This window comes from Pseudomassariella vexata, assembly GCF_002105095.1.
Source record: "Pseudomassariella vexata strain CBS 129021 chromosome Unknown BCR38scaffold_14, whole genome shotgun sequence".
In the NCBI taxonomy this organism is placed as follows: Eukaryota; Fungi; Ascomycota; class Sordariomycetes; order Amphisphaeriales; family Pseudomassariaceae; genus Pseudomassariella; species Pseudomassariella vexata.
Genome location: NW_024467969.1, coordinates 933,217 through 958,962, shown reverse-complemented (window position 1 = coordinate 958,962; position 25,746 = coordinate 933,217). Strand labels below are relative to the sequence as shown.

Genomic DNA, 25,746 nt, shown 5'->3' with positions numbered 1-25,746 from the left:
CTGCGACCCTAAATCTTGAATGGTGTTCAAATTGATAGATTGAAGGCTAGTGGCTAGCCTAATAGGGGCGGTGCATAGCAGAAGTGAAGGCAATCCACTTGGAGGACAGGATAAATGAGAGAGCTCCGGTGAAAAGTCAGGTCCCTCGTGAAGGCTTGTTTACTTCTTCACATATGAAGAAAGCATAGTGTCCTCACACGTTGCGGTTTACGTCATTCAGTTATTGCTGACCTTGAACGTTTGTCTCTGATAAGCTCTGGATCTTCTCTCTGCCAATCAGATGTACACGGTCAGTATTCTCAAATTCCCACCAGTTCCTTATTGTTGGAATACTTCTGAGTAGAAAACCGCTGTTGAAACGATGCGAGTGCTTCATCATAGAACTTTCCCCTCTCAGTAAGCGTAATGCCATTCAATGAAGGAGCACCGATAAACTCCATAAATGCCCTGAACAGCCAGTCCGCGGCGGTTAGACTCTGCAGCTGTTGATAAGCCGCCGAAGTCTTTTCCCCATGCGGGAACATCTGAGTCCGGCAAATCATTCCTGCCGTGTTCTGGATCTTGGAAGTGCGAGCCTTTCGCTGTTCTGAATAACGACACAAGGCCGCTTTCAGGACGTCAGCAGGAATCTTGCTGTCCGGACTCTGGAGAATCCCGTCCAGTTCGTTTAATAGGAGAGCAACGGATTCTATGGCTTGATTACCTCCCATTGCGGCGTTGGGAACCATCTTTTTGATATATAAAGTCAGTAGACGGACCATGGGAAGTTCGATAAGACGTGCCTTGTGCGCTGCATCGCCAACAAGAACGGCACGGGCCGAGTTCCAGGTTTGGGCGATGCCCTCCTCCAAAGCAATCTTCATACTGACTGTTCGATTGGCGTAGATATCGCTGAACAGCACTCCAGGGGCGACTCGGATGTGGGCTACCGACCGGCATACAGCATCCACATCTTTCGCGGTATAGCGAGGGCTCTTGGACAGAGGAACGGTCTCACCGAGATCCTCCAAAACGAACCAGAACACAACACCGCCTTTGCCCGTGAAGCTGAGGATGGAGGCCTTTTCTCGGTACACGGAGAAGCATTCGCCCTCTACTATGGCGTCCATAGGGGGAGAGATGCCGTAGGCACAAGCGAACTGCGTACTCATATCTGGGACATATTTCAGTGGCACACTATTGAATTCTCTGTCGAGGCTAGCCTACAGTCGTCTGATTCAGCATGGTCTTCAACCTGCACCGAGTCGATGAATTTTCGGACGGAGCTGCGGACACCATCGGCGCCCACCAAAAGGTCGGCTGTAATCACAGTCCCATCGGTGGTGGTGACAATGGCTTTTTCTTCATCTTCTTGGAAAGATGGAACGCGGCAACATAATTTGACCAAGTTGTTGCCGTCGAGGCCTCGTAGTTTGTTGGCCATGATGCTCAGAAGCTTTTGGCGGTCTAAAACGACGCTATCATATCCGAACCTGCTATAGTCAGAACACCAGTGGATCTAGACACGTTGTCCAAGACGAAGCGGAGATTTGGAATAACAAACAAGCACTGACTTCGAACGATAATAGCTGAACGCATTCGTCTTACAAAGCAGCTCTCCATCCTCGTCTAAATGCCTCCATATCTTCACGGGGGTAGCGTATCGCTCGATTTCTTCATAGACGCCTAGCTGTTCAAGAATGCGTAGTCCGTTGGCCTGGAGCCCAATGCTCGCACCGTCGGCGGGTGCCAGACTGTCGCGGGCTTCGAAGAGGGCGTATTGGATACCATATTTCTCACATGCCAGTGCCAGAGTCACTCCAGCGATACCGCCACCTATGATGGCGATCTGATAGTGCTCTGGTTTATGCGGTGCGATTGAGAGCATGGTGTGAGTGTTTCAACAGTTAATGGATTCAGGGGTTACCTATCGAGTGTGAAATGTCCCCTGTCTAGAAACACAATTCATGGAATATGAGTGGCGACTAAAATTTTCCTTTCAGCCGCAAATTGTTATGTATGCTCGGTACTCTCCTCTCTGGCTGAACAATTCAAGGCACAAGGGAAAGGCAAGATCTTCGTTGCATGCGCATCTTCTGTCAGGAAGTGGCCAGAACGCCGGCTTGAAATTCTCTGGCACGCGTCATGGAACCACAACCGACGGTTGTGGCATGATCCATACTCGGAGGCGGTCGGGTCTGGTCGGAATTTGTGCCTGACAGGCCTAATCCAAATGTAATTGGAAATGCATGGCAAGGCAAATGCAACCCGAATCAGGAGACCAACTCTTTTATTTTGTAAAGTAGAAATCAAACAGACTAAAGTCTTAGAAATGTGTCCTGTAGTGGAAACATGAGGTGTCAGTCATTGGCTCACTATGCAGCATCACGAGTTCAGCAAGGCAATAAAGGAGGGCACATGTATGATGCAGTGCTCAGAGCTTAACGCCGTAGGAAATAGGGACCAAAGAAATTTTATCAAGCAACGAGAGGCCTCCATAAACATCTCTTCTCTTGCGCTTGTAGCATGTAATTTCACGTCATATCGGTCTGGAAGCTTGTAGTCTCTTGTCATGTATAGATACTGGAACTGTAGCACACTGGTTTGACAAGAGATATTGCAAGCCCAACTGGCAAGCTGGCCTTTCCACAGGCTGATCTACCGAGCCAGTTCAACTTTGATCAATGCCAAAACACTTCCAAACGGTTGAGAAATGGTTGAGATCTTGAGGGTCGAGTCAACCTTCTCGAGAATTGCCTCCCAGTCTTCGACGGCACGCTCTTGACTGTTAAAAACTTGTATCATGGTCAGATCACGCACACGAATGATGCGCTCGCTTGACCGAGGGACGGATTCCGGCGCGGGCAAGACACTGTCCATGATGACGATACTCGATTTGCTCCGCATAGACGGAACGATAGCCCCCAGGATCTTGACACAGTTTTCAAAGTTCCAGTCGTGTAAGATCATGCGGAGCAAGTAGACATCGGCCCCGATCACCGGGTTAGTCTCGAAGAAGTTGTGCCCTTGATACTGGATGCGACTGGAAACACTGGCATCGTTGACACCCTCCAATATCTTAGGGCCGCCCTCGACGACTTCTGGCAAGTCCTGCACGATGAAGTTGAGACCGGGATATGCTTGGGCGAGAGCAATACACGAATGTCCGGTGGAACCACCCACCTGGTAGAATCAGAAGATTAGAAATTTTGCGTGCAGAATAGCAAAAAGTGCTAGGCTTACATCAACAATGGTAGCTTTCGGGTTGCTTCCCCATTCTAGCCCGTTCACAAGATGCTTCATGTGGGTACCTTGGTTCGTGGCGACAGCCCTCATGTAACCAGCAAACTGCTTATGGAGCGCAGGGTTCTGAGCAAGCCGGCCAAAGAAAGAGAGATCGTGGTTGAACGCAACGTTGTACGCTGTGTGAATCTTCTCCTTGTCGTAGGGCCACCGCTTGTGGGCCTCGACCATGCCGGCTGCGACAGGGGCTGACACATCGGTCGCGTAGACAGCCCAGTTGTGGTAGTCTTCATTTGTGGCGAACAGAGCGGAAGTTGCAGAATGAGAGATCTGCTGCGGTGTCTGCTCTAGGAAAAGCCCCGTCGTCATAGCCATGCGGACTACGCTCTTAAGCCGAGTCTCAGTGGTGCCTGCCAGGCTGGCTAGGTCGGTGTATGAGATCTCGCCTTTCACGGGCACCAGTCTGAAAATATTAAAGTGGCAAAGCCATTGCAGGCATGCAATGTAATGATACTAGATTCATCAGTGAGTATGTTTGCGCTGTACCCCTATCTCAGGGTTTAGACGTACTCCTGGCTGTATATTGATCATGTAATCACTGGGACCCGTTGCAAGCTGCAAGAGTTTCAGGCATTGATCCATGATACGTTCTCTGGCCTCTTGTGCCCCCAGAGGTGCATCATGTGGGACGACAGTAATTGGAGTGTTCCTATCGAACGAAGGCTGGACACCTCCAGTAGACCGGATATAGTCACTAAGAGCTTGAACATCACTGACAAGCTTCCTGGTCAAGTCCTCCATTGGGGACGATTCTGTCAAAGAGTGAGGCGACATTTTGACTGAATGACTGTAGATGAAAGTATGGAGGCAGGGTTCTCGATGTTCTCGATTGATAGATGAATGCAACGTTCTCGTCTTTCGTTTTGTTCCACGTTTTGATCGCCCGGCGAGACGTAGCTTCGAGATAGAAAGAAGCCTTTCAGTATTCTTTCTGGCATGTTGAGCTAAGATAAGTTGGAAAACCGGCGTATCTCGTTCTTCGCCGGCCTGATGCGGACTTGAGGCTTCGGTCTTGTCGGACTATGGCGGAAATGTAAGTTGATGAGTGGACCACCCGTTCCTGTTCGGTCCAGGTCGGTATGCTCGGCTTCCAAATCTGGACCCTTCTTCAGCTTTCAACTCGGGACTTTTGCCCATCGATTGATGAAATAGAGGCCGAATAAGTTAGCTATAGTACTCAAATACGTTAGCAAATAAGAAATGCTTAGAAGTCAACTCCAAATTCAACTTTAATCATACGCAAAATCAGTAGCTCAACCTCTCATCTTGTGACAGTGAAAATGAATTCCCAAGTGGATATCTACGTCTTTGGGGACCAGACACTTGACGTCTCGAAGAAATTACAAGGTCTCCTTGTTTCTGATTCTACCTTGTTGACTGAGTTTTTCGATGGAGCTTTTCGTACATTACAGCGTGAAATATCACGTTTGCCGTCATCCAAGAGGCAGGAATTTCCACGGTCGGAAACCCTTGGGCTTCTACTAGAAGCGATTCAGAATGGCAAACGGCATTCAGCTCTCGACAGCGCATTAGTTACCATTTACGAGATTGCTTACTATATTCAGTGGGTTTTGCTGTCCGGATAGTTGTTCCAGTACTAATATGAGGCCAGCCTAGTAGCCTCAACAGAACGACAACATCCTCCGCCCGCCTCATATTTCTTGGGATTCTGCACAGGCTCGTTTTCTGCTGCTGCCATCAGTTGCGCTAAGACCATCTTCGATATCAAACAAGTCGGGGTACAAGCCGTTGCTGCTGCTTTTAGAATTGGCTATCATGTACATCAGAGAGCAGAGGCCTTAGGGTACTTCGAAGCGGAGTCATGGTCAGCAGTGGTTTCCCATATTCAAGAGATCAAGGAGGAGGGCTTGATAGAGGCCGTAGTCAAGTTCTGCACCGAACAGGTGAGCCACATCATTTGGTATATGACGATCCAGACTTCCTTACTTACCAGTGATCTCTAGGGTCTCCCACTATCGTCACAACCATACATCAGTGCTGTCGCTCCGACCTCCGCGACAGTCAGCGGACCACCCACGGTGCTACAGAATCTGCTTTCATCCCCAGTCTTCTCTGGCATGAAATCGACCCTCGTCCCTGTCTATGGACCCTATCATTGCCCACATGCATACTCAAAGTCAGATGTCGAGCAAATCCTTGATTCGGTTCTAGACGGACTCGAATTCCTCGACCGGGTGGCTTACACGCCGTGCTTATCATGCGCCTCACAGACTCACGTGAACGATTCCACTCTTGGTGGTCTTCTACGAGAGTTTGCAAGCCACGCTCTTGCCAAACAAATGCGCATAGATCAAGTTATCGATGGCCTGTCTGAGCTTCCAGTAGCAAAACTGATCCCGGTAAACACCCAGATGCTGCCAACTCTAGCAGCTGGGCTGCGCCGGAAAGGAAAAGCTGTCGAAACCGAAGGAACTGTCCCCGCTCCTACTCAGACCAAGTCAGACTTGGATTCACAAAAGATTGCGGTCGTTGGCTTCAGCGGGCGATTTCCGGAAGCCGATAGCATTGCAGAGTTCTGGGACCTGCTCCAAAAGGGTCTGGATGTCGTGAAGCCGGTACCTGCAAATCGGTTTGATGGGGACGCCCATTTCGATCCTACAGGAAAGCGCAAAAACACGAGCAGAGTCAACCATGGCTGTTGGATCAGAGAGCCCGGCCTGTTCGACACTCGATTTTTCCAGGTCTCGCCTCGAGAAGCCAGCCAGATGGACCCAGCACAGAGACTCGCTCTTCTCACCGCCTACGAGGCTATCGAAATGGCCGGTCTCGTCGCGGATCGAACGCCTTCGACCAGAAGGCACCGCGTGGGTGTCTATTTCGGCACGACTAGTGACGACTGGCGAGAAATCAACAACAGCCAGAACATCGATACTTACTTCATCCCAGGGGGTATCCGGGCCTTCATCCCTGGTCGGATCAACTATTTCTTTAAGTTCAGCGGGCCAAGCATCTCGGTCGACACCGCTTGTTCGTCGAGCCTGGCTGCCATCAATATAGCTGTCGCGTCTCTCTTGAATAGGGATTGTGATAGTGCGATCGCCGGTGGTACCAACATCCTGACTAACCCAGACAACTTCGCTGGTCTAGACCGAGGTCACTTCCTGTCGACTACAGGAAATTGCAAGGCCTTTGACGATGGAGCAGATGGATACTGTCGCGCGGATGGCATCGGGACCGTAGTGCTCAAGCGCTTATCCGATGCCATTGCCGATAAAGATGTCAGCACTGCTTCAAGTTTGTCAAGTCAGCATGAATACTAACTAACCTCGTCCTAGCCAATCTTTGGGGTCATCATGGGTGCAGTCACCAACCATTCCGCCGAAGCAGTTTCCATTACCCGGCCTTTAGCAGATGCACAGGAGTACATCTTCAAACGCCTGCTGAACGAGACGGGTGTTAATCCACACGACGTGTCATATATCGAGACGCACGGCACTGGAACGCAGGCCGGCGACGCGGTGGAGATGGAGGCTATCTTGAATACTTTTTCTTGGGATCACAGTAGAGCCTCGAATAAAGCCCTACACCTGGGCTCCGTCAAAGCCAATGTAGGACACGGAGAATCTGCGTCTGGTATCACAGCTCTGATCAAGGTCTTGTTGATGATGCAGAAGAGCAAGATACCACCACATTGCGGGATCAAGGACAAGATCAACAAACAATTCGCCAAGGATCTGAGCCAACGTGGGGTGCATATTGCACTGACCGAGAAAGACTGGAACCGACCCAAGGGTGGCAAACGAAGAGCCTTTGTCAATAACTTCTCCGCCGCTGGTGGTAACACAGCCTTGCTGGTGGAAGACGCCCCTACTCGTGCTGTAGAAATCGATGGGCCGCAAGATGGGCGATCACACCATGTGGTGACCGTCTCAGCCCGGTCAGCGAAGTCTATGAAAGGAAACTTAGCGGCTCTTGCAAGCTACATTGGAGAGTCTGAGGGTTCACATTTACTGTCTCAGATCTCGTATACCAGCACCGCTCGCCGTATGCACCATCGCCTCCGCTTAGCTTTTGTAGCAACGGACTTGCAGCAATTGAGAAGTCAGTTGACAGAAGCCGCCACCAATGCCACCGAAAACTTGAAGCAGACTTCAACTGGCAAAGCTCCTAGAATGGGCTTCCTCTTTACTGGTCAGGGTGCTCAGGAAACGGCCATGGCTAAAGGGTTCTTCCAAAACGTCAGCACCTTCCACTGCGATATCAGAAACTTTGACGCCATAGTCATGGCTCAAGGCTTTCCATCAGTGCTCCCTTTGATAGATGGAAATGTCGTCGTCGAAGAACTACCCCCAACCGTCGTGCAGCTAGGAACATGCGTCATCCAAATCGCGTTGGCTCGTCTCTGGATCAACTTGGGAGCAATGGCACAGTATGTCATTGGCCACAGCCTGGGTGAATATGCCGCTCTGCATACTGCAGGTGTTCTCAGTATCAGTGATGCAATCTGGTTATGTGGACTTCGTGCCACGCTAATGGAGAAGAGATGCACCGCCGGGACTCACTGCATGTTGGCTGTCAAGGCGTCACATGAACAGTTGAGACTAGTGATTGCTGGGACAGAAGTTGAAGTTGCTTGTGTCAACGGCCCACAAGATACGGTACTGGCTGGACCCAACATCGATATCGAAGAAATCTTACGCAAGCTCGATGAGCTCAAATACAAATCCAGGAGGCTGGCCTTGCCTTTTGCCTTTCATTCGTCGCAAGTCGCACCTCTCCTCGACGAGTTTGAGAAGGCAACTTCTCGCATCACTTTCCATAAGCCCAGGATGCCATTTTTGTCGACCTTGCTGGGCCGTGCTATCCAGTCTGGAGATGTGTTTGGAACTGAACGGTACCTGGCGAGACAATGTCGGGAGTCAGTCAATTTCCTCGGCGCTGTTGAGTCCGGCCAAGCGGATGGCATCATCAAGTCTGAAGACATTTGCATCGAGATCGGCGCACATACCGTGCTGTCGAAAATGATGACGTCGATTGTCGGAGCGAAGGTGCGCTGCTACCCATCTCTGCGTCGGGGTGAAGATACTTTCAAGACCCTCTCAGGGTCTCTGGGTGCACTTTATTCTGCCGGTGTGGATATAGACTGGAACGAGTACCATCGTGACTTTCCCTCTTCGCAAAAAGTCCTTGATCTGCCCAGCTACAGCTGGGACCTCGAGAGGTGCTGGATTCAGTACAATCCCAGCTGGTGCTTGACCAAAGGAGATGCTGTGTCAACGGTCGCGCCACTAGCTTTGCGATCGAAGCCGACAAGACTGAGCGCTTCGGTGCAGGACATCCTTGAGCAAACGGTCGATGAAGACCATGCTCGTATTGTGATCCAATCCGATCTACATGACCCAGAGCTCGCGCAGGCCGCACAAGAACACGTGGTCGGTGGTTTGGCGCTCTGCTCTTCTTCGCTTTATGCAGATATTGCCTACACTTTAGCTACGCACCTGGCAAAAGCTCGATATCCGAATGGACAAGCCATTGTGCCAGATGTATGCAATATGTCCGTCACGAAGTCCCTGGTGGTTAAAGATGAAGCATCACAGCTCATCGGAGCAGCCATGGATATTGACTGGACGTCTGGGCGTGGAAGTATGGATATCTCCAGCGTTGACGGCTCGGGAAAGAGCATCGCCTTACACGGAACATGCGACATTGTTTTCCAGGAGCCACGAGTCTGGCTTGAAATGTGGGAGCGCAACTCTTACCTGATCCAAAGAAGCATCCAGAAGCTACACCAAGGCGTCGATGCATCTCTTACCCACAAGTTTGGCGGTGGGATGGCATATAAACTGTTCTCGGTTCTGATGAAGTACGGCCCATCGTATCAGGGCATGGAAGAGGTGGTATTTGACAGCTTGGGACTCGAAGCCACCGCCAAAGTCCGCCTGCAGCCTACAAAAGGGAAGTACGGGCTCAATCCGTGCTGGATCGACAGCTTCGGTCACATCACAGGTTTCGTCATGAACTCCAACGACAGCCTCGACCTCACAGACCACGTCTACGTCAACCACGGATGGTCTCACATGCGCTGTTCGGAACCATTCATTCCAGATGTCTCTTATCAGACGTACGTCAAGATGCAGCGAGTGGAAAAGGATAAAGACACCGCTTACGCGGGCGACGTGTACGTGCTGCGCGAGGAAAAAATTGTTGCCGTCTACGAGAGAGTCCAGTTTAACAAATTACCACGTCGGATCTTGAACATGATGCAGCCTTCCTCCAACAAGAAAACGGGCAAAATTTCGGCGCGGGCTGCGGTGAAAAAGCCTGAAGTCCCCAAACCGGCATCCAAGGTCAGTGAAAAGATATCGGCCGCACCAAAGTCTGCTCCAAAAGAGTATGGCCGGAAGAGTACCGTCTTTCAGAAGGCTCTTCAAGTGATCTCGGACGAAATGGGAGCGGACCTGGAGAAGCTTGCTGACGATGCATGCTTTGCTGATTATGGATTGGACTCTCTTATGACGCTGACAATCCTTGGCACCTTCCGCGAATCCCTCGCGCTAGACTTCCCTGGATCTCTATTCGAGGACTACTCCACGAAGAAAGCTCTTCGAGACCTCCTGTCTCCATCAATGCCGGGAAGCTCGACTGAGGATTCGGACTTGTCGGAAAGCAAGAGCGACATTGATGGTATCAACACCACGATGACCACGCCGACTGAAACGCCTGCGCATGGGTTTAATCAAGCCGAGGACACTGTTGTTATCATGTTACAGATACTAGCAGAAGAGGTCGGCGTCAGCTTAAAAGAGCTGTTGAACACCGAGGACGTCGCTGATCTTGGCCTGGACTCATTACTATCGCTTGAAGTCCTAGGCAGAGCCCGTGAGGAGTTAGGTATCGACTTGCCACCTGGTTTCTTTCAAGACAACACAACTGTCTCAGAAATCAAAGCTGCTCTATGTTACATCCTGAGGGGAGGAGGAGAAGACGAAGAAGAAGAGGAGCCGCCTGCCCCTATGGCGAAGGAGGCGGCGGTAGCAGCAGCCGCAATTAGCTACCCTCTGGCGACCTCGGTCATTTTGCAAGGCGGAAAGAAGCAGAAGAAAACCCTTTTCCTACTACCAGACGGCTCCGGGTCGTGCACTTCATACACGGCTCTTCCCACTATCTCCCCGGATCTGTGCGTCGTCGGTCTTAACTGCCCGTACATGAAGACTCCTGAAGCCCTGACGTGCAGCCTCCTGGACCTTGTGGGTCTGTACGTCGCCGAGATCCGCCGTCGCCAGCCCGAAGGCCCGTACACTCTGGCCGGCTGGTCCGCGGGCGGGATCCTGGCCTACGAAGCCGCGCAGCGACTCGTTGACGCCGGCGAGACGGTCGAAGGGTTGATGATCATCGACTCGCCGAACCCGATCGGGATCGAGAAGCTGCCGCCGCGATTCTATGAGCTGCTGAGTGCGGCGGGCATCTTCGGGGGCGAGGGCGGGAAGGGAGCGCCCGCGTGGCTGGTGCGGCACTTCCTCGCGACGGTCGAGGTCTTGGACCAGTGGAAACCAGGTCCGTTCCGCGGCCGGGCACCCGCGACGAGCATCATCTGGGCCAAGCAGGGCGTCATCCGGGAGACGAACCAGGAGCCGCAGCCTGGGGACACGAGAGAGATGCGCTGGTTGCTGGAGGACCGCAAGGAGGAGGTCTTGGGCTACAATGGCTGGGACGTTCTACTGGCAAAGAGTATTGTTTCCGTGGCGTGCATGGATGAGGCCCATCATTTCAGTATGGTGAAGGCACCGCATGCCGCTGTCCTGGCGGATTTAATACGCAAGGCGTTGAGCTAGGCTCCCGTGTAGATTCGAGGATTTGACATGAAGTTCTATCCGTGGGGATGTTACATCTTTTCGATTGTCACAAGCATAATTCATTGATACGACTAGTCTCGAAAGATTCTGAACCTGAACTCATCCTCCAGATATCTATATAAACGATCAAAGAAGGGCAAAAGCGAGTATCAACGACGAAAGTGAACCATAGATTGAGCGTAGTAAGAGTGGTTTTTTAAAAACAAAAAAAACAAAAAAAAGAAAGCACGCGTTGCATGAGCATAACAGTTAGTTTAGTAATTTATCATCTGCATGTTGCTGCTGGCATTTGGATTCAGACGTCGACCATCCTGGCTTACGCTTCATAGCGGGCTGCCAACCAACTATCTTAGCTGTTGGTCAAACTAATGGTGCCAATCGCTGTAGCGCTTCGGTCTGAAAATCAGGTTGAACAGCAAGTTGTGAGGAGGCCGGTGCGATGTCTGTTTGTTCCTTGGCCCGTTTCTTGTCATAAAAGAAGCAAAGGGAAATGGCCACTTTGTTTATCCTGAAGACCTATTTGATATATGCTGTGTTCCTGACTTGAACCACTATTGAACTGGCAGAAACGGGCAATGCATGCATTACATGACGAGAGCGTAATTGAACTTCTTTCTGGTTTTTGTTAAAGGCTCTGTTACTAACGACGTCTCATCCCACCTCGAACCAGCCAAACTTATGCCTCACCCATCCGCTACAAGCCGTGATTGTACATCTTGCTGCATGCGTCTGCCTGTCCATAAATCGAAATATTTTAGACGACGAAGAATTTACGTGCAACCTTGGGAAGCTTGATTGACTGGATTGTACTAGCGTCCTAACCAAAGACTAACAATAGGGACATTAGGGAGTTGACGTCTCTAAGACTATGTTACGCGCCTACCACATTTGGGTCCATCCGAGCTTCGCGAAGGACATCCTGCATCCGAGAATACAATATAGCATCTGCTTTCTCCCATCTTCTGCCATTAGGAAATACTACTTTCCGTAATCTGTTCACCCAATGTACGAGTGGCTGGTAGTATGTCGTGAAGTTATTGCGTGCGTTCTCGATGAAGTCTCCTTCATGACCTATTTCCCCCTTCTTCAACGATGCCAGCTTCCTATCTTTCTCGCAATTCCAACTCTCAAATTCAGATGGACCGACGTCCTTGCCGGAGCCATCATAGTGGATGCATATCCAGAATAGGACCCAGAAGAACGACTCCAGATCATGCATGAAAGAGTGCCGCTCCCCCATAAGGATTCCAATGGCCATAAACACCCTCGTGCCAGTTATTCCCTTTGCCCCCGAGGCGCCAACTCGCTGCACTTTGATAGCAAGGTCTAAGTCAATTAAGAACGAAGGCCAGGAAGGGTTTACCTTATCTTCATTAATCATGAGATTGTTGACTGAAATGTCTCTGTGAATGAAACTAGCCTTATAAAGAGACTTGTGACCTTCAATACAACCCTCGAGCGCCGTAAGCAAAGCTGCTCGGGAGCTTGCCTTGTAGATAGGCTTGCCATAGTCACGAAGAACGACGCGCCGATGTACCCGATTTGGTACCCTCTTTGAGGTTGCATGGCTGCCGAACTTGCTCAAAGATTGCGAGAAGGATCGCTTATTGGCCGGGAGAGAGGTACCAGTCTGGCTCAATAGCCGCTTCCGGCTGTTACGATTGCGACTACTCTCCGATGCGTCACGTTTGCCCTCTTCCGATAACGGGATCGACCGTATCGGCTCGTAGTTTTTCGGGCTCGTAATGTCTATCCCCTTCCTAACATTACTCCGAATGTCATCATCGGCGTCGCACACCTGAACAGTCTCATGATGGTAGTGCCGGGCGACGTTAATCACGCCGTTACCCGTTGCGTCATAGAGTAACTCGCCTTCCTCATCTCGTTCTGTATTTTGCCATGAATCCTTGATAACAAGTGGCGTCTGTGGATCTCCTTCGGGATGGGCTTTCCAACTTGTCGTTGCCCGACCTGCTACGCACCGTACCCGTGTTATCACCTTATCAATGAAAATACGTTCTCTCCGGCCGTCCCGTTCAATTACGATAAAGCGCTGATTGTTAATCATCTTGATGGTAGGATCAAACCCAAGTTGCGCCTCGTTCATCCAGAGAAAGCCAAGGATCGTGGACACAAACTGTAGCCCATCGGTGTTTATGTCAAATCGTTCCGAAGCAATCCCCCCAAGCCGATCGAATTCCCATATCCGCATGAGAGATCCACAAAGCGTGAAGCTCAGAACGAATCTACGAGCATCTTGAGCGGCGAACACTTCTCTTGCATATGTTCCAATATCGAGCCATGCCTTTGAAGCTATGTCGGCCATCGGGTTTTTCTTAAGCTCTCCAGGTATGAGGATCTGCGACCAGTAGCATGTAGAGTATTCTCTATCTTCGGGGTTATTTACAAAGCTAACATCCAGCTTACGCTCCGCTGTAGAACCCGGAATCGGAATCGGCTTGTTGGGCTGTACTAATAGTCTTCGTTGCGATGTCGGGTTTGGTTTATATTCGTCTGCAAACGCCGCCAGCTTCTTAGTAAATTTTGAGAACCAGCTTAGAACGTCCGTCTCATTTGCATCTTGAGGCCATCCAGTCCACTCGTCAAAGAAAAGTGGACTAGTTCCTTCCGTACACTTCTTGAAAATAGCCTTGGATGCGGTCTCAAGGTCTGCCACGCCTTCGAAAAATGTCGCGTAGAATCGAGGAACACTAACGCATATATCACCGAGTTCATATTTCAGTGCGCCGTCCATGTATTTGCGATATTCAGAGGAATTCACGAAACTGTCAGTATTCCGAAGCCACGGCGTTTGTTGGAGGGAGGATACAACCGGTCGAGGTGGTGGGGGAAATTCGGGAACGGCATTATAGGCCTGATTCCAGATCTAGTTATCGGGTTTGTTTGTGATCACAGCATTCAAGAGTGGTCTAATGCGGTCAAAATCGAAGTCGTCGTCAGTGATTGCCGAAACGAGTCTTGGAAGCTCGTTGAAGAGAGTTCTTCCGCTCTTGGTAGGGAGTAGACGAGCGGCATCATGGACCTGCAGCAAGCCTAGAAGCTGCAGCCCGAGATTCTGGAGGCCTGGACACAGATTAGAATAGCACCACCAGGAACCAGGGTTTGTATTGGCAATACCTGTATTGCTGACCGTGTCAAGGGATTGAGAAGAATTCAACGAATTGCGGAACATATCCAGATGTTTGCCAAAAGGATGAGCATGGATGATATCTGATATAGCTTGATCCATCATGGCGTTGTGTCCGCAACTCACACCCTCTGCGGAAGATGTTATTGGCGAAATGAAGAGGAGCACCAATCGACAGCCATTTTCTAACCCCAGCTTAGCCGCATGGACCGCCAGTGCATTCCCGGAATTACCTCGGGATTTCAATATGACGTATTCCATGATAAAGCGGGCGACGCCATGAGACAATCAGCAACTGCACCAGAAGTGTCAAACGGTCAGAGGGGCGCGACTGACCGGACATAAGAAATATGGTGGTTTTTTGCACGGTTTTCTTGGAGTTCCTTATTTGGCCCGTTTCCTCCCACTGCCTCTTTTACTCCCGCAGGACAGATAATACCGTCACAGGTAGCCCGCCTAGAAGCCTGCCTTTCGCAGTGGCGCACTAGACGCGTTGGGAGTTAGACCAGTCCCCAGTATCCTCGCTTCTAGCGTAGCACTGACCTGGACGCCCCCCGTATTTCACTCCAGGATCGACGCAAGGTCCATATTGGACTTTCTCGACGACGAATCGGCTCGGGTGCACATACAAGCGACGCTCCCCCAGTTGCCAAGATGACATATAGATCTCAGTGGAGCCAAGATCGATCGACAGTTGGGGTGGTGTACCCACCTCTTCCAAATCTAGACAAGTAGCCTCGGGCAGGATTAGCCCCACGTCTCTGGTAGCCCGTCAAACTCCTCATTCTGCTCCGAGGATCTAGATCTGGATCAGATGGCAGATGAGCTTTGGCCAATGTTACAACAGGATCGCAGGAATGCGTCCCCACTCTACCGACAGAGTAAAACGGCGAGCAAAACGGCGAGCAATCATCGTAACGGAGGATCCAACTCTAGTGTGGATACACGATTGATTGATTCTTTGAATTCAAGGGTCCGCCAATACCTCATATTTTCGGCCGTTGTTAGGTTCGTCTGGATCGCCGGACGGCGCTGGGTTGATTGCTGCCGACGTTAGTCTTTATTTCGCTTGGGAAAGGGGTGGAATGAAGCTAACACTGATCAGTATGATTCTGGGGGTTCAGATAATCGCAAGTGGGACGGACTCATTCCTAAATGCGGTAATCGAACGCACCAGCCGCCAAAACCTCCAGTTACTTCTGTCACAATTTCCCAAGATATATTCCCCTCAGTACGCTGCTTATCATTGCCTGGAGGGACTTGTAGAGACTAAATGAGTAAACACGCTAGCTCCTGTAGGCAGATGGGCCATTTTCGCTCAAGAGGATTTTGAAAGGTGGACGTAACGGAGGGCCCGAGCGAGGCATCTAGGAAATTCTTTCGCATAATGCGCATGCTATGCCCCACTTGTTCGTGTGACTCAGTGCAGAGTGTGCACCTAGATACACGCATTGCTGGTCTCGCCGCGCCTACTTGCTTCTTCCGCGGTAACAGTACAGTCCCCATCCGTTGTCAGCGTGCTCGGGTTTGAAGTAGGCGCATCTGGTTAAGGGCGCGTGTAAGGATATCGCGACCGGTCTCGAGCACCTCCATTGCAGCAACACTCCCTTTACCAGCACTTAAGGCGACGGCAGCTGCATCCGAGGCCATTCCGGTGACTTGGGACAGAAGGTGCTCCTTATCGGTGTTCTGGAGTGCCCCAAGGGCTAATAAGGGGTCCAGCCGGATCGTAGTCTGAGCGATGGTGTATGCTCGTTCCACGTCTTAAGAATAGTCGAAGAAGACAAGAGCTTTCGACCAGATATGAAACATACGCTTACAGGAGAGATTCTGAGGTCTAAGGCAATCGAAAAGTATTGCTGTACCTCACCTAGTAGAATTTCAAGATTATTCAAGCGTCGAGCTAAATCTGGATGGTCTTTAGGAGCAGCCTCTATGGCTTGTCGTTATTCGAATGTCTTCTTCTAGATCTGCTATAGCTCCTGTCCTCGAGAACGTGGCGTAGAGAAAACCTCTAAGCTTCTTTAACCGTAGAGCCTGGTCTGGATGGTCTTTAGGTGTGGTCTGGATAGCTTATTGCGTTAATCGAATAGCCTCTTCCACATCTTCCACGACTATTATCGTTAAAGACCTTTCGTTAAGTCGATTTCCAATGTTTTTTTTTCAATCTGTTACCGATTTAAGTTGCAAAATTTTGTAATATTGCATAGGTTTCGGTGGCGGTCTTGAAGATTTGTCGTTCCACTTTAATAGCCTCTGTCCTTAAAGACCTGGTACCGAGATAGTTTCTAAGACTGCTTAAGAATTGAGCCCGGTATGAATAGTCTTCAGGGGTACCTTTGATCGCTTGTCTTATCACTCGAATAGCCTCTTCCAGGTCTGCCCTGGCTCTCATCTTCGAGAACCTTTCTTTAAGTATGTTTCCGGCTGTATTTATTTGTCGAGCCCGGTTTGGATGGTCTTTAGGGGTAGCCCTTTCCGGGAGAAGCAGCAAATCAAATTTACATTTGAGAACAAAGCCGAAGCCGATCTGCACTTCACCGTCATAAAACTCAGCCCCCGGTTTGGTGTCGAGCAACTTTTCCCTTCGGTGGATTATCCAAAAACGGTACCGCCAGGCCAGCGTTTCTCGGTCTCGTTCTCCCTGACGATACCGGATGAGCTCAAACACGATAGTACAGACGTGAATCGAATACATTCCCGTGTGGGTGAGTGAAAACTGACCGTAATATAACGGGCTCACCAAGTGCACGTCTAATATACTTTCGTGCAAGTTGGATCCATCTGCCTGGGTTTTAGAGTAGATGGATGGTAGAGACTTCGGTTTCTGTCGAGTATGGAGCGGAGTACATTAATAAGCACCGTACGCAAACAGGCCACCGCGTCTGCAGCTCAGCGGCTGTTGATAGCTTGGGTGATATTGTCGTAGAGTGGTTCCCACCCCGACACATTCACGGAATTTGAAATTTCGGCTGTGCTGCCGTTCTATAACGCGGAAGAGGCCGTTGTCTCTACTGTCGTATGAGACAAAACTGCATTCCCACACTCGATACACCAGTGCTTTCGACCCAGATGGTGATCTTCTTGGCATACCCACTGAACACTCCAATGTTTTCTTGAATCCAGCGCAGCGCTAGGTGTTGGTCATACATGAGCAGCTCCGCAGTGTTGAGTACAAGGTCAGTTGGCCGGTCGCTACATATGTCTCCCAACCAGAACATTTATCGAGCTCGATGGGATGGTAAGAAAACTTTGAATGTTCTGGTTGGGAGACATATTTAGTGAAGAGTCAACTGACGTCACACTCAAGATGCGCCACGCCAGCATTGAGCACCTCATGGCTAAACAAGAATCCCATCAGCATCTGCAACCGGTACAGCAAACTTATTGCAATGATGGGCTGGTCCACCTTGGTCGAAAAACACATTATACCTCGAATCAAGGCCACCGCCCATGCGGCTTCCATCACCGTGGATCCATACGGCCAGATGGAGCTGGGCATGAGCCTGCACGCCGCTGGGACGGACGACGATGTTGAGCGTCAAACAATCTTCAGGGAAAGCATTGCCCTTTTGGAGTCACAACTCATTGACGTGCGGTTGCGTGTACGGTACACCTAGAAAATGACCATGCTTTTACCCAAGGCTGTACACGCCCTAATACGTGCCGGTTCATATCTGGACATTTGGAACGCCAGAACTCCCGTGGTCCGTGTACACAGTCTGAGAGAATTAGGAGCGGTGCGAATCCGGGAAAACGGGCGCTGTGAATTTTGCAAGTCGTTTTTCTAAACCGCTCCTTCAACAATTAGATGCGGAGGCGACATATTCTCGATTTCTTCGAAATCAAGCAAGACGATGCAAGACGAAACTAAAGTCGTATGTTCAATTTGAGATTAGCCAGTTACAATAGCTGTGGTCAGCAAGTAAAGCAAAACGTCACAAAACGCAAGGCGACCCTGAGGGAGCGTTGGTCATAACAAAATCATTCGATTAAAGATTGAAACATAACAAGCTTGAATCTAAAGTTCACCCAATCCGTCCGCGCCACCTTCTCCCCCTCATGTGCTAATATAGTACACCCCGTTCCTTCATTGTGAATGACAATACACCTCCGTCTAACGAAGTTTCTTAAGAAGCGCCTCCTTTTGAGCTAGGGGCATAGTTGATAATGCCTCCTTGACCGACTTGGCCCAATCATCCTCATCGCTGCCAATGAGACCGCGTGTTTGATCAGCAACGGCAGCCCTCTTGAGCGCCTTGACCTTACCCGTGACGAGCTCAGCCTTTTCCTCATACCAAGTAGCCACCTCCTTGTCGGCAGTCTCCCACTGTGCAATACCAGTCCAGGCGGACAGAAGTTGCTTGTTGTGAGAGCGCTGTTCCTCCAATTTGGCATCCGTCGAAAATGTCGACGACGTCATCGTGGCAGCGGCCATGCGCTTCAGAATGTAGTCTTCATTCAAACGTCTACGCACACGCCAGTAGAAGAATCTACGGGCGTTCTTCCATTCAATCTCCTGTCGAATGGTTCCTTTCGCCTTCATACGTCCCGCACGGTCATGGAGATCGGCGAATTGGATGCTGATCTGGGCATAAATTGGGAGCAGCTGCTTCTCGCGGGCCGTCATTTGGGCCTTGATGTCATCAAGCTGGTCCTTGGACAGGTTGGTGTCGGCAGCTTGCTTCTTGAGCGCAGCGTAGGTAGAGTCCATACGAGCCATGGTCTCAAGCTGCTTCTCCTTGCGGTACTTGATGCCAATAATGCCCTCGGGTTCAAGGACACCAGCGCGCGCCTCGACATCGGCGTACATCTCCATGCAGGCCGGGTTGATGGTAGGGTCAACGACGACCCAAGAACCGCCACGCAGCTCACCGAAGGGCGGGATGTAGACAAAAATGGGCTGGTCGAATTTTACCAGGGCGTCGACGATGTAGGAACCATACTTCAACACCTCGTTGTACATGTCGCGTTGACCACCCGAGAAACCTCTCCAGTTGGCCAGGATCATGAGAGGAAGATGTTCACCATAATTGAAGTCATTGATAGCTTGAGCAGTTTTAAAGGCCGAGTTGGGGTACCAAACGCCTCCAGCTTCGTTTGAGACCTGCTCGACCGAGTCTGGATTGGCAGGGTCGGCCGGCGTGACATTCTCTACGGTGCGCGTCTCTACAGCAATGACACCCATAGGAATGCCGCCCAGGCGAGCGCGGCCGACAACAACGGTACGAGCCCAACCGCCGAGCGTCTCAACGAATGAGTCCTTGTCGAAAAGGCCGGGTTGAAAGCCCTCCTCGTCTTGCTTGCCGCCGATGAGCCATCTGACATCATAAGGAGCCTTGCCAGGGGGGGTGTAGATGTTGTCACGATCCCAGCTGTCGACACTCGGGGTGATGGGCACCGGCATGCTGCGCGACGCGGGCACGAAGGACAGCCAGTCGACAATCTTGGACACGCCAGCGAAGTCGTCATTGGCAGTCATGTGCGAAACGCCATTACGGTACATGATCTGGGTGCCACCAAGCTGCAAGTTGGAAGTGTACACCTCACGACCTAACAGGTTATTGAGAGCGCCAGCGCCGGTGAGAATGATAGGTTGACCTTCAATCTGGACGGCACGTTGTCCCAGGCGGACAAGGTAGGCACCGATACCTGCAAGAGACAGTTAATTTGCTTGTCTTGCGTTAGAGTGGGCAATGGATGACATGGAACTTACCAATGGATCGGCAGGTTATTAAAGTGATGGTGAAAATATCATTGTACGCTCGACTTGTGGCACCAGCGATGAGACCAGAGCCTCTCAGACACTCGACACCAAGACCATCCTCGGCGCCAATGATGGCCGTTAGCTTGTATCGAGTCTCGCCGTCCTCGACGATCTCCTCAGTGATGACGTCACGACTGGCACCATCCTCGAACCTCTTCTTACCTTCGGCATCGAGGTAGAGGTACTTGAAGCCGGCCTCCTGCCTCGAGGGGTCGTTCCAGGCCACCTTGTAGTGAGGGATTAGCTCATCAGCTATACCCAGGCGGGCACCCGAGTTGGCCGATAGATAGATACGAGGAATGCCGAGAGCGCGAGCCTTTTCCGTACACTTATTGAAGAAGTGGTCCTCCTTGGGACCAAAGGAGCCAATCTTGTAAGTGATGTCGTTGGCAACAATGATGAATTTACGGCCATTCGGATACTCGGGAGTGCGGGCCTTGATCATCCAACCGACCATGCCACAGCTGTTGGTACCAGGTTCGCGGGCAACCTCTGTCAACTTGTCGGCATCGTCGAGGATAAGTTCGCTGTAGTCAATACACTCGCCCTGCGCCGGCTGCTTCTCGGCCAAGTTGGGTTGAGCCTTGACAGCCTTGGCCCAGCTATTCTGGATTGCCTGACGGAACAACTCTGGGAAGTCGTAGACGTACTGCGTACCCATCAAGTGAGCTTTGTATCGCTTCGGCTGGAGTGCGTTCTTGGCCGGGTAGGCGCTCGTGACGGGCAACAGGTGCATGGCGCCGATCTTGGTGGTGCCACCGATCGAGTGGAATACCATCTCACCCTTCTCAGACTTACGCTCAGCGTACATCTCCACCTGGACGACATAACCTGACGTGTTGGTGATAAGGACACGCAGAGGCATGGGCATGCCGGTGTTGGCGTCGGTGCAGATGATGCGAATCTCCACCTGAGCGACACGCAAACGCCAGGCACGGGGACCGAAACGGTCCAAGAAGCCCTGCAGGGAATGCTCAACCTCCTCAGGTCGGAGCTGGAATACCGGGGTAAAGTTGAGGAAGAGGTGGTTCAGGTCCGAGTTGTTGTTCCCAATAATCTCCAGGGCATCGAAGATGTCACTAACGACGCGGTCGGCTTCCGAAATGAGATATTCCGCAGTAGGGATCTCATCGCGAAGGCGGCCGGGGCGGATTACAGCACGCGTAAAATACCTCTTGTCCGTCTCGACTCCCTTGCCTACAGCCTCGTACACGTGGATATTCTTGTTCTCGGTGAACACAGGAGATGTCTTGAACTTAGACAGACGGCCCAGCTCAAGTTGGAAAGCCAAAGCTGGCTCGCTGTGGCGAATGCTGTCGTCCTCGGTGTACTCAGGGCCTCGGAACGTGTAATAACCCGGGTATGAACCATTCTTGCGTCCACAGATGAAGGTGAGGCGGCGCACGCGGCGGGCCACGAGCTCCTCTCGGTTCGAGTTAATCAGGGTCTTGATGCGGGCAAGAATATCCTTGTCATCGTCAGACTCGGCATCAGAGACAGCAACGTTGAGAACATTGGGGAGCTCGTCCGTGGTATCAGATCGTGCGACAAACTTGCGCTTGCCGGTCAAGTCCGGAATTAAGCTTGCCACCGCCTTCCTCCGGGGAAGGATTTCCAAAGCCTTGTGCAGCAACTCTTCGACGTCGTCAAGATAACGGCACGGAACAATGACGCCCTTGCGAGTAGGCTCCTCCTCGGTCTGAAGAGTCAAGTACGACATGTCGCTGAAGGAACTGATGCGCTTGAAGCCAAACTCTTGTGTGGGAGTGCCTGGCGCCGAAGGATACGTCGAGTTGGCCGGGATGCCAAATTCGGACTGGCCAATCTTTCGGAATGAAAAGTCCCACGACACAAAACAGGGCGAATCGGTCTCGTCGTTGTGGTAATGAACCTGCTTAAGGTTGTACGCACGGTACGCGCGACGGACGTACACCTCAAGTGCCGCAATCGAAATGTAAGGGTTCTCATGTCCAAAGAATAGGGACAGGACATCAAAGACGGTATACTTGGAGTCAACAACCTCCTTCAGAACATCCAGACTAGGCTCGCGGTGCTCCCAGCCTGATTCGCCGTACTTAGCTTCCATAACGGAAGCGCGGAGGATGTGACCCATCTGATCGATACGCTCCTCTAATGATGGGAGAGCACACTGGATCAGGATCTCGCGCGCTTTCAGAGCAACCTTAGCAGTCTGGCGCGATTCGAGCTCCGTTAGAAAGCGCAGCGCAGGTCTTAGGTGCTTGTTGATATTGCCAATGCCCGGTTGATTCGGTCGGTATCGATCGAGGATGGCAATGACCAAGTTGTTCTTGGACCCCACACGCGAGTGCGACAGAGTGACTTGAACGACCTTGAAGTAGTCATCCTTGTTCTCGTCACGAAGTTTCAGAATAACTTCCTCGTCTTGCGAGCGGTGGCCTGAGAAACGCTTCTCGACTTCGACGTACATGGTGAGCAGGGCCGTGATAGCCTTAAGTTCACGTGCCTTCTGGCCTTCACTGTAAGCCTCGATGACCTCGGTGAGGGGTGCAAGGGTGGCTCGCAAAATGTCCGCATCCGACGGAGACACGTTTTCGTCGACGAACTTGGTCAGTGTCTTCGCCAGCGACTTCGCGGGAAACTCGGTGCCACGGGCTTTGGCCTTGTCAACGACCTGCGTAAAGAGCGTATCAAGCTTCTGGGGCATGCGCGAGTGGAGTGCAGAGTGCTGAGAGTTCCACTCGCTGAAGGGGAGCTCGGGATCACGGAGAACCTTGATAGTCTCCTCGAGGGTCTCCTTCATGATGGCCGAATTGTCGAACCCGTTGAGAATGTTCTTTAATGTCGCATACAACATGTGGAAGCGCTGAGCAGGCTTGTTACCGATAACCTGGGGAGGACCAAATGCCGGGAGCTGGCCGAGGAAGGGCACTGCCTGCTTCACGCGCGACGGGTCGTCCAGTGCGAGTATGCCCAGAATGTCGCCAGCCTCAATAGTGACACCCGGCTGCTTGATCAGCTGAACGATGCCGTCCTCTTGCGCTATCAAAGGCATGAACATCTTCATCACTTCGACTTCGGCGAAGGTCTGACCAGCGCGGACGTGCTCGCCGTTCTCCACGGTATATTTGACTAGCTTGCCGGGGGACGGCGTTCGAAGCTGGGTTGGGTCGTTCTCCTGCTCCAGCAGGCAAGTCTTGCTATTGACGGACAAGCGGGTTGCGCCAACCTCCTCCTTCCAATAGACATTGTGGCTTTGTCCGTCGAGAAGGATGAGCAGACCTCCGTCAGATAAGGCACGGACGCCGACCGAGCATCGGGAACCGTTGATGAAGACGTGATAGCTATCCAGACTGGCACGAGTGGCGGTGAACTTGTAGCGAGTACCCTCGTAGATGAAGTCGATGCCAAAAACCGTCTTCAAGATATCTTTCGACGGGACTTGGCCTCTCAGGAGACCAGCACGGTACTCGGCAATACACTCTTCGCTCGCGATGTGAGCCTTGGTGACAGCACCGCAGACGACTGCCAGCATGGGGTCGGGGCGTTCGGCAGTTAGCTTCGTAGCGATGAGCTCATCAAGCCAGCCGGTGGTGATGGTGTTGTCCTCAAAAGCCTCCGTCTCAAGCAACTTGATCAGGTACTCAACGGTGGTTCTGAAGTCGCCACGAATGCTCAGCTCCTTCAGGGCGACAACCATGTGCTTGCGCGACGCCGCTCGGTTTTCTCCGTACGCGAAGATGTGACCGAATTGACTATCAGAGAAGCTGTGGATGCTCGAAGCGGTACTGACCGAGAAGTAGCCCCAAACATTGGCGCTACTTCGGAAGTTGAGGTCTTTCAGCACACCATTGGAAGGCTTGAAGCCCTCACCCGGGTCTTCCGATGTGATACGGCACGCGGTGCAGTGACCCTTTGGCGTGGGATGACGCTGAGTCTTCTCGCTTTGAGGTGACTTGAACTCAAAGTCGATCTCAGTGGCGGTCTTAGGGTCGACGCCGTACAGCAGTCGGATGTCACGGATTCGGTGCAACGGGATGCCCATGGCAACCTGAAGCTGGGCCACAGGCAAGTTTACACCACTGACCATTTCTGACGTCGGATGCTCCACCTGCAGACGAGGGTTGAGTTCCAGGAAGTAGAACTGATCGTCAGCGTGTGAGTATAGATACTCGACGGTACCAGCAGAGACGTAACCGACGAGCCGACCAAGTCGGACGGCAGCGTCTTCCATGGCCTTGAAAGTGGGCTGCTTGGCAATGGTTACGGGGGCCTCCTCAATGATCTTCTGGTGTCGACGCTGGACAGAACAATCTCTGCCGAAGAGAGAGATGTTATTGCCGTACTGATCAGCAAGAAGCTGCACTTCCAAATGTCTGGCATTTCCAGCCAGCTTCATGATGAAGATGGGAGAGCCGGGAATCTCACTTGCCGCCGCCTTGTACAGCTGCTCGAAACCCTCCTCGCTCGTGGCCTTTCGAATACCCTTGCCCCCACCTCCTTCAGATGCCTTGATCATGACGGGGAAGCCGATGTCCTTGGCCTTCTCCAGACCCTCTTGCCACGAGTTAACACAACCCTTCAGATAGACATCCTCAGCAACCGTAACAATGCCCTCGTTGTCGACCTCGACTTGGTCTACGCCGGTTCCAGACCACGGAATACAAGGCACTTGGGCGTGCTGGGCGACAATGGTGGAGGAGATCTTGTCACCGAGGGAACGCATGGCAGAGCCGGGGGGTCCGATGAAGACAATCTTCTTGGGCGAGGCTGCCAGAGACTCGGGAAGCTTGGGGTTTTCGGAAGCGTGACCCCTGCACATGTCAGCGCGGTTTCCTCTCAATCGAGCAGTTTTTGGGGGGCAAAACTTACCAGCCTGCCCATACGGCGTGGACATTCATACGCTCCGCAATGTCGACGATCAGCTCAACGTTGGCATAGTTATTGTTGTTTGTGCCACCAGGCACCTCGACGTAGTGGTCTGCCATTCTGATGTAATCGGCATTGGCTGCCAGATCTTCAGGTGTGGCCATGGCAGTGAACTGGATGGCCTTCTCGTCGCCAAACGTCTCGTACGCCCACTTCCGTACTGATCGAATCTCTTTGACGGCGGCAATACCATTGTTGGCAATTAGGATCTTGTCGTATGTGACGTCAGAACCTGGCAGTTTCCCGGCACCTTGGGACATTCGGACTTACGTTTGTGATGACGGTGTGGCCATCGTGAGCTGCCACGAACTCTTTAATCTTGGACGACGGTGCATTCTCGAGCTTGTTGCCTCCGATGAAGTGGTCGGCGATTCTGTGCTTCTCGGCATATGAGGCCTTGCCGTTGGAGACGGGCACCGTGCGGCTGCCGTTGGCTGGCCCATGACCGTTAGTCGTAGCCATGCTGGCGGCTGACTCAGCGCAGGTCTGACGAGGGGATGTGGGTTGAGTAGTTGGACGGAAGAGGACGTCTATCGGCACATCAAAGTATAGTTGCTGCCTCAGGCGAATTCCCAAGAGTCCTGGCAAGCAAGCAGTGGTGGATTTCGGAAGAGTTGAGTGCAATTAGAAGTGTGTATGGTGGTCGGAGAAAAGAGTTGTGGGTTCGAGGGGAGGGATGTCGTCAGTCGGGGGGTTTTCGGAAGAAGAGGTGCCCGCTGACGCCTGGGGCTCTAGTTGCGGAAGGAACAAGTCGCAGGTCTCTTAAACGTGGAAATATCTGTAGAAGGAGTTTGTCAGTCGCTGCCAGGGACGGGTGTGCCGTGTTC

The 25,746-nt window shown here is 51.7% G+C and overlaps 7 protein-coding genes across 7 annotated transcripts; 1 reads left to right on the top strand and 6 right to left on the bottom strand.

The window, feature by feature from the left end:
- Window positions 1-24: 24 nt before the first annotated feature.
- On the bottom strand, window positions 25-2,137 carry BCR38DRAFT_399609 (uncharacterized protein). The gene is made up of 4 exons (XM_040857721.1): window positions 1,554-2,137; window positions 1,207-1,472; window positions 783-1,153; window positions 25-728 (listed from the first exon to the last, which is right to left on the bottom strand). Exons 1-4 carry the CDS (start codon window positions 1,865-1,867, stop codon window positions 300-302), a joined length of 1,380 nt encoding a protein of 459 aa, XP_040711995.1. The 5' UTR covers window positions 1,868-2,137; the 3' UTR covers window positions 25-299.
- A 500-nt stretch (window positions 2,138-2,637) lies between these two features.
- BCR38DRAFT_351573 (putative O-methyltransferase) lies at window positions 2,638-4,023 on the bottom strand (the record flags this gene model as incomplete). Its single annotated transcript, XM_040856649.1, has 3 exons — window positions 2,638-3,162; window positions 3,223-3,735; window positions 3,793-4,023. The coding sequence occupies 3 exons, from the start codon at window positions 4,021-4,023 to the stop codon at window positions 2,638-2,640; spliced, it is 1,269 nt and encodes a 422-aa protein (XP_040711994.1).
- Window positions 4,024-4,562: 539 nt separating this feature from the next.
- BCR38DRAFT_351776 (polyketide synthase) lies at window positions 4,563-11,075 on the top strand (the record flags this gene model as incomplete). The annotated part of the gene is made up of 5 exons (XM_040856667.1): window positions 4,563-4,858; window positions 4,985-5,186; window positions 5,247-6,521; window positions 6,579-10,006; window positions 10,295-11,075. 5 exons carry the CDS (start codon window positions 4,563-4,565, stop codon window positions 11,073-11,075), a joined length of 5,982 nt encoding a protein of 1,993 aa, XP_040711993.1.
- An 892-nt stretch (window positions 11,076-11,967) lies between these two features.
- On the bottom strand, window positions 11,968-13,851 carry BCR38DRAFT_489030 (uncharacterized protein; the record flags this gene model as incomplete). The annotated part of the gene is made up of 1 exon (XM_040864353.1): window positions 11,968-13,851. The coding sequence occupies one exon, from the start codon at window positions 13,849-13,851 to the stop codon at window positions 11,968-11,970; it is 1,884 nt and encodes a 627-aa protein (XP_040711992.1).
- BCR38DRAFT_446201 (uncharacterized protein) lies at window positions 13,666-14,375 on the bottom strand. The gene is made up of 2 exons (XM_040861076.1): window positions 14,235-14,375; window positions 13,666-14,180 (listed from the first exon to the last, which is right to left on the bottom strand). The coding sequence occupies exons 1-2, from the start codon at window positions 14,347-14,349 to the stop codon at window positions 13,984-13,986; spliced, it is 312 nt and encodes a 103-aa protein (XP_040711991.1). The 5' UTR covers window positions 14,350-14,375; the 3' UTR covers window positions 13,666-13,983.
- A 2,147-nt stretch (window positions 14,376-16,522) lies between these two features.
- BCR38DRAFT_300251 (uncharacterized protein) lies at window positions 16,523-16,711 on the bottom strand (the record flags this gene model as incomplete). The annotated part of the gene is made up of 1 exon (XM_040854545.1): window positions 16,523-16,711. A coding segment is annotated over one exon (189 nt), but the record flags the coding sequence as incomplete, so codon positions are not given.
- Window positions 16,712-18,361: 1,650 nt separating this feature from the next.
- On the bottom strand, window positions 18,362-25,381 carry BCR38DRAFT_489028 (acetyl-CoA carboxylase; the record flags this gene model as incomplete). Its single annotated transcript, XM_040864352.1, has 4 exons — window positions 18,362-19,896; window positions 19,961-24,804; window positions 24,863-25,128; window positions 25,190-25,381. 4 exons carry the CDS (start codon window positions 25,379-25,381, stop codon window positions 18,362-18,364), a joined length of 6,837 nt encoding a protein of 2,278 aa, XP_040711989.1.
- Window positions 25,382-25,746: the final 365 nt, after the last annotated feature.